Here is a 20,572-nt window from a genome sequence, read left to right on the forward strand (position 1 = left end):
TAAAGAGAAAAAATAAGCGGGCCTAGGACTGAGCCCTGGGGAACTCCTGTGGCAAGGGGCCGAGGTGTCGATACCGTACCAGCCCAGGCAACCTGGAAGGAGCGACCAAAGAGGTAGGACCGAATCCAGTCCAGGGCTGTGCCACAGATGCCCGTTGCTGACAGGGCGGACAGGAGGACGGAGTGATCCACAGTGTCGAAGGCAGCAGAGAGATCGAGAAGAATGAGGACAGAGGAGAGGGAGGCTGCTCGTGCGGCATGCAGCGACTCACTGACGGAGAGGAGCGCGGTCTACCATGTTTTACATTAGTTAGGTGCTAAAATGACCTATTGTTACATTACATTGTTTATTGTTACAACAAAAAACAGTTCAATAAGGCATTCGCTAAGGTATAGCCCTGGCAAATAGATGGTTTTCTTAAAAATGGCTGAATGGAATGAATAAAATTCAACGTTAGTCAGGAAACAGTTGGGCGCTTCATCACCAGGTTAGATATTAATTTGAAAATAATCTTATATTTCTACCAAACTGGACATATGTCAGCAGGACATGCAATAAGAGTGAGCAAAGAAAAAAAAAACAGTCAGTTTATTCATGCAACTTCTGAATTGTATACTTTTGTTCTTATATAAGAACATGATTTTTTGACATAGAGAAATGGTATCAAGGATTGTTAGAATATGTCTTTTATTGTCTGAGTCTGTGGCAAGGTGAGGGTTATAAACTGTGAGCGTGGTGAGGGGGAGGCTGGAATTTTATTACCCTGCTTTGCAAATAAGAGGCAGTTAAACAGCTGTTCTTTTTAATAATCAGGCATCGCCATTTAGCGGTTTTATTATGTTGCAGTTTATATTATTGTAAGGCGGCAATTATTAAATCTGTTATTATCACTCAGTGCACTTCCTCTGATATGCTGGCAATATGTGGCTGTAAAGTAATTTAACTCTCCCCCCAGGAGCATACATCTTTAGCCCCCATCTTCTCGGCACCGTTACAGACAGGAGCATGTGAGTGAAAAACAGCTGTCCCCCCCCCCAAATCACCCCCTTTTCTCAAATTCCTTTCAGGTTGGAGCACTGAAATAGAGTATATGGTATAAGAAGTTTCATAACAATCCCAGATCAGAACATAGTAATATTTAGTATTATTCTGATTGTTTCAGTACAACTGGTGAAATGGTCTAACAGTATACCTAGGACATCATAACCGGCTAGGAACCAAGGGAAAACTGTGTGGAAATCTATCCATTTGCCAAAACCCCCCCAATCAAATCTCTCTTTCTGCTTTTAGGGAGAAGGAAGCAAGCAATCTGGGAGACTGTAGCTTGTGCAGGGAGGATGTATGACTTTTAAGACTCTGCAATTTGGTTTATATTGTAATATATTTATTTATATTTAATTTGTAATTGATTGTGAATAACTAAGTAACCTGCCTGGTAAAATAAATAGCTAAAACTTGATCTATGTGGTTTCACTTACTGACACTCACTGTTACACAGGGAATGCTTGGACGCCCCCCTCGAGTTGTTCTCAGGAGGATGCACATTTACACTTACTGTATCATGGTGTATTGCACCGATAGACCTCTGACAGTAAATCAGTCTCCTCCGCCTTACCTTATCATTCCTGTATTGACTATGGGTAAGACTGTAAGCGATCCAAGGTAAACATATTGGGTTATGTAAATAGTCCCACAGCACGATGAGGTCACATGAAGATGAAGACAAAATTAATTACAATACAAAGCTTTTTAATGTACTTAATGTAATAATTCTTCATTACAAAATACCACAAGATCACAGAAAGAACATTAAGATCAAAGATATAAAAACAAAATGAAAACTATACAAAATGATAGGAAGCCTGAGAAGCTAGTTCGGGCAGACAACTCGAGAAGCGCCGCCCCCACACTGTTTGCTCATATTGCATGCTATTGCCATATTTGCTAGCTGCATTTGCTGTAATTATCATGCTTATAGCTGAAAAGCATGTCCTGCTTTTTGATAGTGCTTAGCGATGGAATATTCCAGATTTCTGTTTCTAATAGCTAGTTTGTGTTCTATGTATAGGGCAGCCTGTAGCATAGTGGTTAAGGTAAATGACTGGCACACACAAGGTCGGTGGTTCTAATCCTGGTGTAGCCACAATAAGATCCGCACAGCCGTTGGGCCCTTGAGCAAGGCCCTTAACCCTGCACTGCTCCAGGGGAGGATTGTCTCCTGCTTAGCCTAATTAACTGTATGTTGCTCTGGATAAGAGCATATGCCAATAATGTAATGTAATGTACAAATTTAAAAAAACCTCACATTCTCAGACCCACAATCTTTACATTTACTCTACTTTACAACGACTCCCCCCAAACCCTTTCTCCAAAGGATCTCATCTGGATCTCATGCCCCTTCACATTAGTTATTACCAAGGTGGCTGCATCCACCACCATCCTGATCATCTCTGATTCTGTCTCAATTTCATTAGCACAGTTGATAACCATTGCTATAAATTCCAAAAACCTTCTTCGGTGCATACTTATGCATATCCCCCTTGCTGTTTTTCCATTGGCCCAAAAATGGGTATTTTGGGTTTTAGGACTACAAATTGTAGCACTCTATCATTGGGTCCTTTGAGGAACCCAGAAGAAGTATGCAGCAGTATGGCAGTTGGAAAATATTGTGATAACCCTGTGTTAACTGGGGGTGAAGAAATATTGGCAGATAGTAGACTGACACCGGATAACCACAACAGACGGCTTGGTCACAAAGCGATTATAGGCTTTGATTATTGGCTTAATGCTAGCTTACCACACTTGGGTGTAAGAAAATACCTTTCAAAAGTTTCTCCCTTAAAATATTTGTCCCCAGTGAATTTTATCATGAATTGCTTTGTTTAAAATCAGCAGGCAGATTTTTTACAGTTTTGAAAGCCCCTGGGTTAGATTGATCGACTATGCATTTTCTCGAACTTCAGCTTTGTTCTTGACAATAGCTGAGAAACGGATCAACCTCATCTCGGGGGGCCTTTTCATAACATCATCCCACATGTACTCTGGGGACAGCAGTTTGGTGGGCTTCTTGTACACTAGGTACCTATTGAGGTGGCTCTCTTCCTGCCAGATAGCCTCCAGGTTATTCTTTTTATCCTCCTCTAGATTTTCGCGGCACGTTTTGGTCAGTTTGTATACATCCTCAACACGACCCCCAAACACAGCTGCCATGTAGTAAAAATCCCCCTGGTCCATTGGGACATAGGCCTTGGAGGCAGGGCGCCGCTCGTAAGTGAACTGTTCACGGTCCATGGTGTAAAACCATGGGTGAATTGCTGCAACCAGGGTGTCCAGCACCTCGGGCCCCCAGCGGTTGTGGAACTTCATGTCCACATCCAGACAGTAGATGTAGTCGGCCTCTTTATGGATGTGCTCCTCGATGGCCGTCTGAATTATCTCCATCCTCCGTAAGGAGATCTCCTGCCACCGGCTAAATTTGGGGACCTTGGTGATGCTGAGCATCCTCCCAGGGGCCAGAGTGACTGCAGGCACCTGCTCGGGCTGGTCAGTGAAGATGTAGTAGCGCACTTTGAACCCCACCATGTAGTGCTGCTCTGCTGTCTCCAGGAAGTTGCCCAAAAAGCGGATGTATCTGTCAGAAAACATTAGAAATTACAGTCCAGTCATCCAGACAGATTGCTTAAATGAGATGGCTTTTACAGAAAATGAATAAAAGTGAATGGAAATGTTGTCATACTTTCCAACAGCAAATACAGTGGTTGCAATGGTAAGGTTCAGGGGCTTGTACATGCTGTCAATGACTACAGGGTCAAACGTTCCTTCCCAGACAATGGGAGCCAACCACGGAGTGACAGTCAACACATCAGACCTCCTGGGACACACATTAAAGTAGCAGAGAAAATTGTATTCATTACATCATTGTTATATGAATGAATCATTTAAGATTGACTAGTTTTTGTACATTTTCATCCAAAAAATTCACAAAGTGACTCATGCTTAAAGTGACTGTAAAGGTAAATCCATGAATGGCATCCATGAATTACATTACATTGCTTTATTATGGTATGAATTAAGCATTAGCAACAGTAGATAAATTAATTGCATTGCAATAACGACTTATATCCGTCCAAACATTTCCATCTATTCCTACATATGTTGAGATTAAATGGGTGAAGTTCAATTCATTAGTAGACTCTGATCTACCCAAGACCACGCCCATACAATCCTGATTATTTTCAATAGATTTTTTTATAATGTTATTAGAATTATTGATGTTACGTTGAATAGATATTTGGAGGATGTGAATTAACTGCACATTTTCCATCTTTGTTTTCAACTGACCTCTAAATGAATCAGGTTTGATTGAACTGTAATGAATACCATTCATTTGATATGTTTAATCTGATATGAATTATCTGTAAAAGGTGCAGTTGGGACAGATTTTCTTCAAAGATATTTGTTTATATTGGGTACCCTTGGTTACATACACTGAATTGAATAATTATTTTGAATAACATAGAGCTTTATATTGGTAATTAATTAGTGGTCTAAATGTATTGCCATAAATTACTGAATATTTTTTAATTGTATGCGTCTAGAACACAGTAAACATAACATCACATAATGACAATAGGCCACCAATCGGATAACACACTGGGCAGTCTCTAGGTTTTGCGCCATTTTCTTCCTTTCAGGAAAAGATTTGTCAGGATCAAAGCTGGCTCTGTTCTTTGTCAGAATAGTCAACTTGGGTGCCCAATCCAAAGATAAAGCAACACAAGCAAGCTAACAAATGAACGACATGAAAAAAGCAATAGAACAGCTTTGTTTCAATTAAGTATTTTGACAATGAACAGAGCAAGCGTTGTTATTCTCGGCCCAAATATCACTGTCTCTGTGTCAATTCAACATTTTGCTGGTGTGCAACCACCTCTAAATTGGTCCTGTTGCTGGAAAACCAATGATGATTGCAAAGGCCGCTGGGAAGGAAGGAGAGTGCGTGTAGTTTCCATGCATTATGAGAAAAATAAAACGTTTTTGTTTGTTAAATAATAAAGGTTTACTAAATGCAAACGTGTTATCAAATTAGTCATGGCAAAATCAACATTTTTTCGCATCGCAGTATGTTTGGATGTAACCTTAGTGTCATGCGAATGAAGCAAACTAAATGCATTCGTAAGCAAAAGAACAGCAGGTTAAACAGGGCTTTGTGTAGATGACCCTATCTTTTGTGTATACAAGGTACTGTTTCTCTCCGTCAAAGAGTCCCTTCAGGCTGCACGAGCAACCTGAAGCTGATGTGTCTTGCCTCCTGCTCTCCCACCGCCCTACTACTTGTGCCCTGGACCCCATCCCCTCAAACCTCTTTCAGGCAGAAATCCTTCCAATTGTCACCTCCCTTGTTAACTCCTCTCTGTCCTCTGGCTGCTTTCCCTCATCATTCAAGAGGTCACCCACTCTAGACCCCTCCTGCATTCAAAACTACCGTCTGGTATCTCTCCTTCCTTTTCTATCCAAATCCATTGAACGAGCTGCCTCCAACCAACTCTCTTCCTTCCTCTCACAGAATAACCTGCTGGACCCCCACCAGTCCGGCTTCAGACCTGGCCACCTCTCCGTCAATGAGTCCCTTCAGGCTGCACGAACAACCTCTCTCTCCTCTGTCCTGATCCTTCTTGACCTCTCTGCGGCGTTCGACACGGTCAACCACTGCATCCTCTTAGCCTCTCTGGCATCTACAGGGATCTGTGGCACAGCCTTAGAGTGGATTAAATCTTATCTCTCTGGCCGGTCCTCCGAGGTGTCCTGGGCTAGAGGAGTGTCAACCCCTCGCCCCCTTGTTACAGGAGTCCCCCAGGGCTCAGTCCTCAGACCCCTCCTCTTCTCCATTTACACAAGATCCCTTGGCCCTGTCAACTCTTCATTTCCTTCCCCCCTGACACCCAAATCACCACACAGATCTCTGCCTGCTTGGCTGATATCTCTGCATGGATGACTTCCCATCACCTGAAGCTCAACCTTGCCAAAACTGAGCTTCTCTACATCCCTGCTAAGTCCTCTCCGTCAATCGACCTCTCACTGACTGTGGAGGACTTTGTAGTTTCCTCCTCCCGTACGGCAAAGAATCTTGGGGTGACTCTTGATAACTGCCTCTCCCTGGCTCCACAAGTATCCTCCACTGCCAGAACCTGCAGGTTCTTTCTGTTTAATATACGCCGCATCCGTCATCTCCTGACGGAGAAAGCCACCCAGCTCCTAGTCCAGGCGCTCGTCATTTCCCGCCTGGATTACTGCAACTCCCTCCTAGCCGGTCTCCCAGCGTGCGCCATCAAGCCCCTCCAGCTGGTCCAGAATGCTGCAGCCCGCTTGATCACCAGTCAGCCCAGGTCGGCTCATGTCACCCCGCTTCTCATTGGCCTCCACTGGCTTCCTATTGCCGCACGCATCCGATTCAAGGCCCTAGTGTTGGCATTTCAGGCTGCTAAGGGGACTGCCCCACATTACATACAATCCCTGATCACTCCCTACTCCCCAGCTAGACCACTCCGGTCTGCCAGCTCTGGTCGCCTTACGATCCCCTCTCTACGGGCACCTGGCGGTCGAGCTGCACGTTCACGCCTGTTTTCCGTTCTGGTTCCTCAGTGGTGGAATGACTTGCCTACCACTGTCAGGACAGCAGAATCCCTCCCCCTATTTCGACGCAGACTCAAAACACACCTCTTCAAACTCTACCTTAGTCCCCCCTCCTGATTTACCCCGCCCCCCCCTTCTGATACCCCTATCCCTGTCTAACCCCCCCCCCCCCCCCCCCCCCCAAAAAAAAAAAAATATTGCACTTATATGACGACTATATGTTTAGAACAGCAGTCCAGGTGTATTTTTCTAGTTCTGGATGTGATGCTTTGACTTGTGGTAGAACCTATGCACTTGTAAATCGCTTTGGATTAAAAGCGTCTGCCAAATGAATAAAATGTAAATGTAAATGTAAATCTCTGCTCATGGCATCTCATATCATTGTTATGCCGATGACACCCAACTCTTTCTCTCCTTTTCCCCATCAGACACACAGGTCTCTACCTGTATCTCCGCCTGCCTGAGAGACATCCGGATGGGCAACCACCATCTAAAGCTCAACCAAGGTAAGACGGAGGTAATCTTCATCCCTGCTCTAACCTCTCCCTTCTCCGATTTTACCATCTCACTAGGGGATACCACAGTGACCTCATCCCCTAGTGCAAGAAACCTTGGAGTGGTGATGGACAACAGGCTGTCCTTCTCTGAGAACATTGCTACGGTGACCCGGGCGTGCAGGTTCTTCCGGTACAACATCCAGAAAATCCGACCCTTTCTCACCACCTACTCCACTCAGCTCCTTGTTCAAGCAATGGTCCTGGACTATTGCAATTCTCTGCTGGCTGGCCTTCCAGCATCTGCCATCAGACCCCTACAACTGATCCAGAATGCTGCAGCCCGTCTGGTATTCAATGTTCCCAGACATACACATGTCACCCCCCTGCTCAGCAACCTTCACTGGCTACCTGTTATGGCTCGCATCAAATTTAAAACTTTGGTGCTCGCATACCAGGCAGTTAAGGGATCAGCCCCTGTATATTTTCAATCTCTTTTCAAGACCTATACACCAACAAGACCCCTCCGTTCTGCCACTTTGTGCCGTCTGGCGCCTCCCCCTCGCCACACCTGCACTTCATGCTCACGACTGCTGTCTGTCCTGGTCCCACGGTGGTGGAATGACCTCCCGGTGGATGTCAGAATGGCAGAGTCTCTGACCTGCTTCAATTGTATTGATATTGTTACTTGTATAGATTGTTGTTTTTTATTAGCTGTTGTGTTGTTGTATTCAGGGTATTCTAGCTGCCAACTGTGGTATGCTAGTTTGAAAGTTGATTGTACTCTTCAAGGGTTCAGATTATCTGTATGTTTACACTAGGACTCGGAACTGTACTGTCCTCTCAGATCCTCTTAGCACTCATACTTTGCACTTCATTGTACGTCGCTCTGGATAAGAGCGTCTGCTAAATGCCATGTAATGTAATGTAATGTAACATGTGAAAACTACAGTTTTGCTTAAAAAAAACACTTTAGTTGTAGAAATGGACCCAGCTGGCAGGGTCATTTGTTACAATTGTTTAAAAATGAACTGTGGCATTTTCCCCTGGATGCCAAGGGAGAAAAGAAACTATCGTTGACTCTCCTTTCTCCGCACTCACACTCAGACAATAGACTGGAATGGAAAAGATCTGATGATAAACAACCTTGAATAGCAGGTTTTTATAATTGCTGGTTATTCTGAACGCTAACGTGGCTGATACTAATGCTGTATATTTTGATAGGAGTAGCTTAGTTTACTTTGTGAATCAAAACATATTTCTAACAGATAAATTGATACACTGAATGTATTATTAAATATGAAGAAGCTGTGTGTTACTTCCCAATTGATCCTGTTGTTTGCGCACCTTTTTTTGTTGAGATCAATGATTAGTTTAAAGGAAAGTTTTGGGCCCCACCCATTTTGAGCTCACAAAGACGCCACTGTTGCCCACAATCTCCACACTGACTGTGTTGCTGGTCGAGTTGTAATGTGGAACTGTAAATGTGTGAACCTGTCGGTTCTCTCCAGCCAGATTTTTGTTTCCTCCTCACCACCCCTACCATTACTGCACTGACTTGTTGCCTGGTGCTGTGCCAGCGGACATATCTTTTCCCTGTCTCCTGAGACCAAGGCGATGAGTCATCCACCTCGCCTGCATGGGCGGGCTGCTTCTTCCCTAAGAAGGACGTTTCTTACGTTTTGTCTTTTTGAAGTTTTCACTTTGGCTAACCAACTATATTATGAGCAAGCAACTTATTTGGCAATGGAACTAGCTCGATATATAACTAAGATATGATAGTGTACCAAAAATGATGCAACTGCAACTTACAGTTTGGCTAAACACGAATGATTCAACATATAAAGAGATAAAAGAAACGTGTAGCTGCCCAAATTGCACTCCAGACAAGCGATCACTGAAGCTCTGTATACTATTGCTTATTATCCGTTATCGGTAGCAACAAGCAATTAGTTAGCTTGCTGAATTTACAAATGTCCACCTGAGACACAACGCGCTTGCTACTATGTTCGTATAGATATTTCTAAATTCGTCAAGCTAACTATGGCTAATTTGCTTGTTGCCACCAATAGTGAACTGGTATTGTTTTATAACTATATTTGTAGTCTTCGTTTGGATAATAAGCAATAGTATACAGAGTTTCAGTGATAGCTTGTCTGGAGTGCAATTTGGGCAGATACATACGAAAAATCTGAATAAGCTCCCTGGCCATTGGCTGTGGCAACTAGAACCATTTTTCAACCAATGAGCTTGAATTATTGTACAGCTGTGCAATGTTTTCGTACAGAGTGACGGCCGTCAACTGTATATTTTGAGACCAGAATTTAAGGACTATAAACACAGGTAGAGGGTGAATGAGCCTTTTTCAACGATAGGAAGGGAAATATTGTTTCAAGTGGTCTTGTAACAATGTTTTAACACAAAAATCTTACCTATTGTTCCTTTAAGATGGCCACAGGAAAATATATCGATTTTTTGGTGGTGGTTCCTTGGTTTGACCAATTATGAGCCTACTGATTCACCTAAGTCTTTAATTTGATCAGGGTTTGTGTAGCAAAGCATTTGCAGCATGGTCAATTAACGAATATGCAGTATACACTACATGTGCACATTAGAAATTGACAACATTGACACTTTCTATCCAAAGGCTAAAGTACACAATTCATATCACACTGCTCGGACTAACTCTAAAATATTCCCTAACATCAGCTACTTACATACAACCCGGTCTTCACAGGGGACCTTAAAGGAAAACATTTTGGGAAATATACCTTTTTTCCGCCTTACCCAGACTTAGAGGAGATGTTTGATTTCATTTTCATTTTTGTGCATTGTGCATTCAATTTCCATGTTAGCAAAACGTGTTAGCTTAGTAAAAAGGCTTGAAGCCTGTAGAGTCAGTAGACTACCTCCTTCAAAGTTAAGAAATGCAACTTACAGCAACTAAGCCGTCTTATTTATCATGTGTATTTGACATACACGTGCAGGAAACAAAACAAGGGTACAAAACTGGAACTATAACCGCTGAGCACACATGTATCCTCTTACATCTTCCGCTGGTTCCCAGTGATTTTTAAAATGTAGTTTTAAAAGGTAGACGCATATACAGGGGTACTCAAGGACCGAGTTTGAGAACAACTGCCTAAGTAAATTCTGTTAACTAAACTCTCAATTTTGTATAATTTGCAAATGTAACTAATGTACCTTCAATGTTCTTGTCAAGGTCATTTATGTACGTGAGTTATAAGGAAGTTCCTACAACCCAGATCTGTAACAAAGAACCTACATAGCTGCCAACTCTCATGCTTTCGGCGTGAGACACACGCATTTGCATGTGCGTGTAAAAACAGGCAAATGCGTGTGTCTCACGCCGAAAGAGTGAGAGTTGGCAGCTATGAACCTACAACTGATGCTTCAATATTAAGAGATATTGGCTGATATTCAACCGACACCTTAATCAAATTTATCTCAGAACGAAGGATAAATGTACAATAGTACAAGGGATTTCCCACTGCATCACAATATTCATTTAGTAGAAGCATTTATCCAGAGTTACTTTGAGTGATTAATTTTTAGAGAACATACAGTGTCCTCTAAAATGATTGGAACCCTTGAAAAATATGAGCATAAAGGCTGTATTAACTAAACAATACGATAAACAACATTGTATAGCTCAGTATTTGTAAAATGAGACAATGGGCCATATTTTTCTATTCTTATAAATTTGAATGTTCGTTATAATACAGTATATACGGAGTATTCTGTCGGATAGATGGCCAATAGGATTAACAAGAACAACGTAGTCGGTACCTGATTGGGTAGACTGCGGGTAATTGTTTTTTGGAAAAACATAATACGGTGGACCTTTGATAAACTTTCTTATTGTCACGGGCAGACAATCAGTAAACCAAGCACGGATTCGCAAATGGCAGAATAGGTAGATTTATTGAAAAAATTGTTCAGTTCAGGTTCAAACTCCAGCAAACAGTAGTGATACAGGCAGTTGGTAGTGATAGTGATATATACACAGGTAACAAGACTCAATGGGATTCAGGTGAGAGTGATTACACATTAGGAAATGCATAATAGGTGCAAGGGGTGTGTGACTGGGAAACATAATCTGGGCAAGTGTAAAAACACTAAACGGAACATGTACTTAGTAAATACATAGAAACTGAAAAAATATGGCAACAAACCATGAAACAGAGACACAGGATGTGACACTTATTCCTCTTAAGCAATCCACCAAATTACGTTCCGCACTGCCAGCCTTTCCATAGGAAATTAATGGAATGTTTACCTGATTTGTTCGACAGGATGGGACCACTTATAAATGTTGTTCCTACCTCAGAAAACATTGTAAATATGAGCAAATTGGCGAATGCTCCAATCTCTCTTAAATTTCCCATACAAGCAATTTAAGAACAAATCTGCTTGTATGAGTGGTTCTTGCATGAGGCCCATTGATATTCCCTTATCATAATACAATTTTTAAACAATATACATTTCATTTAATATAGTGATTAGTATGTACACTTACGGTGGTGTCAAGACCCTGATCTGCCTATATTGTAGTCTGAAACAGAGCAATTTTATATCATTAAAATCTTATTGTGCAACAAATAAACGTGATAACTGAATATTTTCAAAGCTCGGCGTGGCAAAGGACATACAGTATGTGCTGATGTACAAAAAGAGGTGACGAATTATTTGTGATTGAATTTATGTTCAGTGTTACATGCGATACGGCCGCCGAGGGACGGGGCGTGGGCGGTGTATCTAATACTCGCTCTAATTGAATTAGACGGGGTCCAATTGGCTACCAAATTGGGAGAAAAAGGGAAAAAAAAGAGAAAATACATAGTTGAGTTCATCACTATCCTTTGAAAATACCTTGTTTCAGACGAAGTCAGTAAGTCGTCAAAATGATACTTGGTGGCGCTGCGAATTAGTCTGAGGAAGTGAGCACAAACAAAAAAACTACTAGAGATCAGAATAAGATAACGAGAACAGTGAATTCAGCCATAATGGATGCTGTTCATGGTGCATCCAGTATGGTGCCAAACGCAGATATGAACAAAAGAGTCTAGTTTTCTTCTAAAAAGAGTCCCAGACTCTTTTCAGATAAGACCAAAATATTATTTTATTTCAATGCAATACTTTTCATGTTTCACTGTTTTTTATTGAGTAATCTATTTTTTTCTGAAAACCACAGGTGCCAAAATTATTGGGACCCTTAACAATTCAAATTCAAAATCAAATAAAGTGAAATTGGCAATACAAATTTACTTCATGAAGTTAATCTCAGGCTGAAGGAACTCTATTGTGTCTTTCTATCACTTCCTGTTTCAGGAAACCCAAAGATATCAATGATTCTGAAAAGTTCCACATTAGAAGAATAGTAAAAAATCTCTCCAAATTTGTTCTCTAACCTTATCACAAATTATAAGAAAAGATTCATGTCATCTTTGCCAGAGGTGTTTGCACAAAGTATTAAACCAGGGCTGCCAATAACTGTCAAACCTGTTTTTTATTTATATTTTTTTAAGAAACCAAACACAAGGACTATAATGAATTTCACAAATAACAAAGCATTCTAAATCAAAACATATACTGCATATGCGATTCATCTGACAGTTGGCGTGATTTCAACCCTGTGAAATCAAAAGCATTTTTTATTGAATAAACTTTAAATAAACAATACTTGTTTGCATACTGGACCGCCCTTCAAAATCTAAAGTCTTTACTTACCCACTGATAAGAACTATTGTAGTGAGCAGCAATATGCCATATTGCACGCGTAGCCTCCCTAAAGAACATATAATACATGGAAGAATATTTGTAACATTAAATGCGGACATTTCTAGGAAGTAACACTTCCATTTAACTAAGCAATATTGGGACAGTTTTTCCATTTCATTTTATGTATTTGTACAGGACAAAGGACAAATGTGCAAATGTGTTAAGAGAGTACGAAAGTACTTATGAACCTAGGCCCAATTAAAAGCAGTTGACACAAAAAAAGTATTTTTTGTTTGTTTGCAAGTAAGTTTGCCTCAGCTTCACTTGTAATGGTAATAAGCATAGGAACAGTCCATGTCCTGTTGAGAGAGAGCTGTATTTTACACAGCATGTGTGCAAATATGGAGATGTACAGTACTTGCATCTTTGCCATCTTTCTCATGTAGGTTACTTTTCAATTTATTAATATTTAAGAAATGTGTGAAAAGTGTGTGTGTGCATTATTGTGTGTGTGTGTGTGTGTGTGTGTCTGTGTGTGTGTGCACGTGTGGGTGATATTAATACAAAGAAAAAATCATATATATAATACATGCTTGATTTCCTTATTTGTCCCAAAATACCTGCAGTGTCAAATTTGATACATTTCCAACTTGACAACAATTTGAAGCAAGAATAATACACAAAATCTTCATGTGAAAATATTTAATAAATGTTTTAAGAAACTTTCACCTTAAATTGTTGAATTTTATCAAATTGTTTCCACAGAAATGCATTTGGCTCTGCACAATGGGACTAGCCATCTTGGAACATAGACAAATAGCATGTAAAATACTTTCATGTGATTGGCTGGTACACTGGTGGCGTATAACAAGGGGACCAGAAAATGCACGTATCATATTTGATACATACAGCGTTAGGGTTAAGCTAAGTTACAATTGGAGTGCAACGTAGAGCATGTGTTTAAAATGGTACCCACCTTTCGACATTTTGCTTAATGGTCTCTGTTGCTTTCCTCGAGGCTACTTTATGACCAGTTCTGTGAAGACAGTCAATGTCATTACTCATTATTCGTACGGTAGGTTCCGAAGTGTAATGTTCTATTTCGAATCAGTCTCATTTAACTATTTCAGTTTAGCTACGTTAGTAATAACGGACTCAATAGTAATGATTAAATAAATAAAAACAGTCATACAGTTGAATTAATAATATTAATTTAATAACAACTTATTGGAATTCAATTTCTATATAAGTAGGCTAAAATATAGTTCTTGAATAGCTGGTTGGCTTAGTTCAGTGTTGGAACAAGCCTGAGGCTTTTGTGAGGTCCAGCAGTCCGTATTTCCGGCTGTTGCTGTATTGGTTACATGATTAAATTTCATGCAAAAAAATGCCTCAGGTGATACACTACGAGGATAACATTCTCAAGCATGTTAATCCTTTAAGTAACTGCTCCTAGTAGTGGCGGAAGCTTGTTATGATGGGCCCCGACACATACATTGAGTAAAAATAACTACATTGGTTGGTTAAATCTTACCAAAACATTGAGTTATTCCATGTCTCATTACAATCATTACTTTTATCAAAATAAATAATAATAATAATAATAATAATAATAATAATAATGCGTACGCTTGAAACTCAGGACATGCGTACGCACAAAAATATTCTGATTTATAAAACAGTGCATACACACGTCCCACACCAGTTTTCCTTTAAAAATCACAATCAACTCTAAATGTGGCGCACCTTTGCCAGCTTCATGTCAAGCCCACAGTTGCCTATAAATAGGCAGTGAAACACCCCTAATGAATATGCATTTCACGAAGAGGACAATGGCAAACGCTGAAAAGAAGGCCAAGAAAAGGGATTTCAGCCATTTGATTGCCTCTGAAAAGCTACAGGTGTGGGAATTATCCTGATTGATTGTAAATGACGAACAGTTCTGCACAACGAATGTGATGATGACGATAATAATAATAATAATAATAATAATAATAACAATAATAATTATAATTATAATAATGATAATAATACACGTTATTTGTCTAGCACCGTTGAAAGCATAGTTACAAAATTAAGAGATAAAACGAACAAAAATCCATAACAATAAACACATTATAAAACATAATATGAATATGATAACAATATATGAAACAATGCACTCGTATCTGCCCGACTGACGCATTTTAAACGGCATCAGTGCAGCGTAATTTGTCCGACTGTTCACCATATTATTTATGAGAATACATTTAATAACATGAAGTATTGTTTAACAATTCGTGTACATATTTGAGGGATTACTTTACAACAACATCTCCGTTTATATTTATCATCCTAAATCATATTTTTTGGGCACTCCAGGGAGCATCAATCAAACAGCTGTTTGTTTATTCGTTGTAAGAGAGGCTTTTATCCGTTTTTGCAAATTAACTCTTCATATATGATATGTGAGAGGAAATATTTCGATTTATTTTACACAGTGGTATCTGTGTGTATCATTTTCGACTTCTCTCGTCGCCAAATGTTGTGTTGCACTTAGGAAGGTAGAGAACCCGTATAGCGAGATTCAACAATACACTTTACTAAGTATAACAGGGACGAAGCACGTCCTTACAGCAGCCATACCCAGCCACAACTCCCGGCAAATCTTTATACCTTTTTACATCCTGTTTCACTTCCCGTTTTCCTGGTCTTACGTCACGAGCATTAAAGGCACAGGACACAACAGTATCAATTTCACACCATTTCTCGCGTTTCATCCCATTGCCATCGGAGTCGCAGTTTCTAATTTCTCCAGTCAATGTGCGTACGCATGGGTCAGAGTTTCCGTGGAGGACCGCACATTTTCCTGTCAAGTTCGTTTTTTATAAATGCCAAAGTTTGCTTAGAAAGTGGCGTACACATTCTTTTGTGCATACGCAACGTTTATAAATTAGGCCCCAGGGCTGTGACACAGATGCCCGTTGCTGACAGGGCGGACAGGAGGACGGAGTGATCCAAAGTGTCGAAGGCAGCAGAGAGATCTAAAAGAATGAGGACAGAGGAGAGGGAGGCTGCTCGTGCGGCATGGAGCGACTCACTGACGGAGAGGAGCGCGGTCTCTGTCGAGTGGCCCGATCTGAAGCCAGACTGATGGGGGTCTAGCAGGTTGTTGTTAGAAAAGAAAGAAGAAAGTTGAGTAGAAGCAGCTCGTTCTATGGTTTTAGAAAGAAAAAGAAGAAGAGATACCGGGCGGTCATTCAGGATGATGGAGGGATCCAGGGTAGGCTTTTTTAGCAATGGAGTGATGTGGGCCCTCTTGAAGGATGCTGGAAAACAGCCGGAAGATAGGGAGGAGTTGACAAGGGAGGTGACAAATGGGAGAATGTTTGGTGTGATAGTCTGGAGAAGAGAAGAGGGGATAGGGTCAAGGGCACAGGTTGTAGGGCGGTGGGATAGCAGGAGTTGAGAAACATCAGAGTCTGTAAGGGGGGAGAAAGTGGAAAAGGAAGGGATGGCCCTAATGTTAGACTAAGATTAAGTTTCATTGATTATCTGGAGATTAAATAGAATTTTGGGGAAATTCAACATGAACCTGCATTCAGGAGTATGGAGCATGGTATTAAAAACTCATGTTTGGTGAAATGCCGTGACTTAGTTGGGCTATACTGCCAACATTGCTGGGCTGCAAAATAGGCTATTTTTCTATTGGGCATTCCAAGCTCATTTGTGTCTAGCCAATAGCAGGGCAAGGCTGGCATAAAGCCCGACACTATCCTTGTTCCAATTCCGATGATGCACAAAATTCTAGGAATCTTCAAAGTATCTCTGGCCAGCTCCCAAGCCTCATTGGAGAATGACAGACCATATTAATCTGACCATGATCACAATATTTAATCACAATATTTGTGTATTGCCATTCTTCACTTTGTTTTTATTATTATTATTATTATTTTTTTTATGCAGACAATACAAACATACAAAATAATAAGTATACAAATACAATGTATACAGAACAATCCAAACAATAGAGAAAAAAAACGAAAACAAAAATAAGAAATACCGGGGGGGAGGGGTGTTATACAAAAGGCATCAATACAATAAATTCAATCTACAAATAACTTAAAGTAAGTACAGACATTAATAGTTTTGACAGCTTTCTTATTAAAAGAATGTTTAATGAAACTAGTAAAATTTTCACATTCTTTGGCTTCTTTTTTGTAAATTTGCATTTATGGATATTGTTACGACTGTAAATAATGTGTTAAAGTTTGTAAGGTGATCTCTCCTCCTGTAGCCTGTTGGGTGTGTGAGAGAGAGAGTTAACAGGTGGAGATGAGCGGCAGCTGGATTCCTGTGATTGGAGTACCTGAAGAGACTGCTGGCTGCTGATTGGTCCAGGAGACGACTTCCACATATTCCACGCAGCTGACAGCCACTTTCTGCCCTTACCTCTGTTCCCACACAAGACCTGTGTGTTTCTGTGAAAATAGGTTTTGCAGCTGAACTTTGTAAGCTCAGTATGCAGTGTCGTAATGTTGGCAGTTGCAGCCCAATGTAAGTTGAGAGCCCTTTTTCCTCCGTTTACAGTTTTCTCTTGTTTTGGAGGCCTGTTAGGTCTGAGGCCTGTTAGGTCTGAGGCCTGTTTTTTGTTTGACTTTTATTTTATGTTTATAGGGAAGTTTTCGGGCTCAAGAAGTACATTTTTGTTTGTTGTGTTGGGGTTGCTCAGCTGGGAAAAAACCTGAAAATAAATGGCTGCTTGTTTTAATTATAAATCGGTTTAATGGTCTTACTTGGGAGCAGTAGAGTTGGGGCCACACCACATGCTATGCCCAGGTTACCCTAGGCCAATAAAATATAAATATAAAATTTGGCCAATATAATAATCAAATTTATCAGGTGAAATTCCTTGTCCTTAGATCTATCATATACAGTAAAACCAAACAAAATGTTTTTCCAAAATAAAGAAAAGTCACTATAAACATGATCTATCACAAATCTACAAAGATCTTTCCAGAACAAATTCACATGCTGACGGTGCCAAAATAAGTGGACCAACGTTTCAGGGCTTGTATCACAAAAAGAGCAGCTGACATCAATACCTTTCTTTAGTTTCCTCAGATAATGATTGGCTGGGTAATACTTATGTATAATTTTAAATGATACCTCTCTAATTTTATTTGTAAGCAAATACTTGGCCATTCTTCACTTCAACATAAAATTTATAGCCGCATGACGTCACAGCAAGGAAGCAATGGGAAGCTCTTCTTCCCCCTACCTGACCCTAGTACATTTGCATGAACCATCAACCAAGTAAACATGGGGTTTAAAAAAAATAAATAAATAAATAAAAATAAAAATAAAAAATTCAAATAGGCCCTGGTCCTTATCTTTGTTGTACAGGTAGCAGTTGAAATTGAACTTCCCTCTAGGGTCTTTCAGCGCACTTATCCCTGGTTATGGGTATGCACTTTGTTGTACGTCGCTCTGGATAAGAGCGTCTGCCAAATGCCATTAATGTAATGTAATGTAATGGCTACCTTCTGCCGGTGCTGTTGGTTAATTTTCTTTGTTTGGGGGCCACACAAGTCTGTCCATGATTGCATCAACTACATTAATGACATTTTCTTAATAAAACACCAGTAACCACCACTTTATCATTAATTAGGAACTGCTTAGCAGGCCGTATTGTGCTTCTTTGTGAAAGTCAAGAAACAGGCAAACAGGCAAGAGCCTTGCTAATCAAGGCAAGGGCATACATAGATCTCGATACCTCTCCTGATCTCGTCTGCGGTGAGCTACAGAACTGTGTAAACTGTGACTCTGGCGAAGCTAAATCTGACCACATTTATGTTTAACATTGTGTTATATGGTCCCTTACAAGCAAACAAACAAATAATAAATAAATAAATAAATACATAAATACATAAATACATAAATACATAAATACATACATACATACATACATACATACATACATACATCATACATACATACATACATACATACATACATACATCATACATACATACATACATACATACATACATACATCATACATACATCATACATACATACATACATCATACATACATCATACATACATACATACATACATACATACATAATAGAATTCTGAAAAAAGTGCCGAAGCCAGTTTACAGTCATCCAAGACGGCAAACAACAGTTCTGCCTGTGGGTTCAGCTCAGCCAACCGCAGTATTAATGCATAAAAATATTTTCGTATATTTCCAACAGAAAATCCGAAATGTGAAATTATATCACATTGATATAATTTCATTAGCAAGAAGTGAAAAAATTGTCTGTTACTTAACTTACAACTGTCAAAACATAACACATGGAGAACAAGTGAGAATAATGGACAGTAAACTTACCTGCTGTAGAAGTGAATAAGTGATCTTGCTCTCTTTCTCGCTCACGTTTTTTTTGTTGCAATTTTCCTTGTTTAACCGTTTACAGTCTTGGGTTTTTAGATTCAAGTGTCACCTGCCTCTCTCTCTCTCTCTCTCTCTCTCTCTCTCTGTCTCTCTTTCTCTCTCACTCATAGCAAACTTGTTCTACTTGCCCTCCAACATTCCGTATTCTGTTTTTGAGTAGTGCTGAATACAAATACAGATGATTCACTTTATCATTATTTTAATTGTAACCAATTAGATGAGGTGCGGCAGCAGGTAGCATGTGCAGGTCAATGTGCCAGCAAGCTACAGGCGCTGTCAAATAATTATAATTCATAATAATATCACAGAATCTAACTTGGCTAGCCTGAGCGATATAGTGGACAGCTCTGACTTTGCAGATTGTTAAAAACAATAAAATACATATTCACAATATTTGATACCATTTCTCTATGGCAAAAAAAATCATGTTTTAATATAACAACAAAAATGTATGATTCAGAAGTTGAAGCATGAATAAACACTTTTTTTTTTTTTTTTCTTAGCTCACTTTTATGTACTTTTATGAACCGGCCAACATATTTCCAGTTCGGTAGAAATATAATTATATTACAAATTATTCGATACAGACATATTAATGGAACGAAATATCCCACCTGGTTATGAAGCTACAACTGTTTTCTGACTAATGTTGAATGTCATAATCTGTTCAGCCATTTCCGACTTGCTATTGATAAACCTGTAATTGTACTGGCTTACTGGTCTAATGGGGCTTGGTTAACCTAATTTAGAAAATAAATCCAATTTTAAATTAATACTGGTTGGTTAGAAAGCATTACGGTGAGTAATCCTTTTTGGAGAGCTTTTTTGACAATTTGGGCATGCTTTAAAAAGACAGTACAAAAAACCTGACCGGACTGCTTAACCGTGGAAAGGCAAACAACATCACTGCTGTAATTAAGAGCATTGCCATTTCGAGGAAACAATCCCAGCACAGGGCAAGCAAATCAAGCCCCAATTAAAGGCGGTTCCTGCGTATCTTTTGATTGCACGGAATGCGGTTCTCCGGCTAACGTCTGCCTTGCTTGACAAGACAATTATCAAAACAATACGGTGTAATAAAAGTGTAATAAAAAAAAAACTAAGACTAGTTTGGCTTTATTGTGGTCTAGCTAGGTGTGTCTTTGGAAGTTATCCAGAATATGACTTCAGACTATTCATCAATTCACAATCTTCAGTGTAGAAACATTCCCGGATCTCTTCAGTTTGGTGTAGAAACACGGAGCTTCCTGAATTGTTGCAAAT

The 20,572-nt window shown here is 39.9% G+C and overlaps 1 protein-coding gene across 1 annotated transcript; it reads right to left on the minus strand.

Moving 5' to 3' along the window:
- Positions 1 to 2,940: 2,940 nt before the first annotated feature.
- LOC133121317 (globoside alpha-1,3-N-acetylgalactosaminyltransferase 1-like) lies at positions 2,941 to 17,676 on the minus strand. The gene is made up of 3 exons (XM_061230520.1): positions 17,645 to 17,676; positions 3,737 to 3,871; positions 2,941 to 3,631 (listed from the first exon to the last, which is right to left on the minus strand). The coding sequence occupies exons 1-3, from the start codon at positions 17,674 to 17,676 to the stop codon at positions 2,941 to 2,943; spliced, it is 858 nt and encodes a 285-aa protein (XP_061086504.1).
- Between the last annotated feature and the right edge of the window lie 2,896 nt (positions 17,677 to 20,572).

Source organism: Conger conger, chromosome 2 (assembly GCF_963514075.1).
Source record: "Conger conger chromosome 2, fConCon1.1, whole genome shotgun sequence".
Classification (NCBI taxonomy): Eukaryota; Metazoa; Chordata; class Actinopteri; order Anguilliformes; family Congridae; genus Conger; species Conger conger.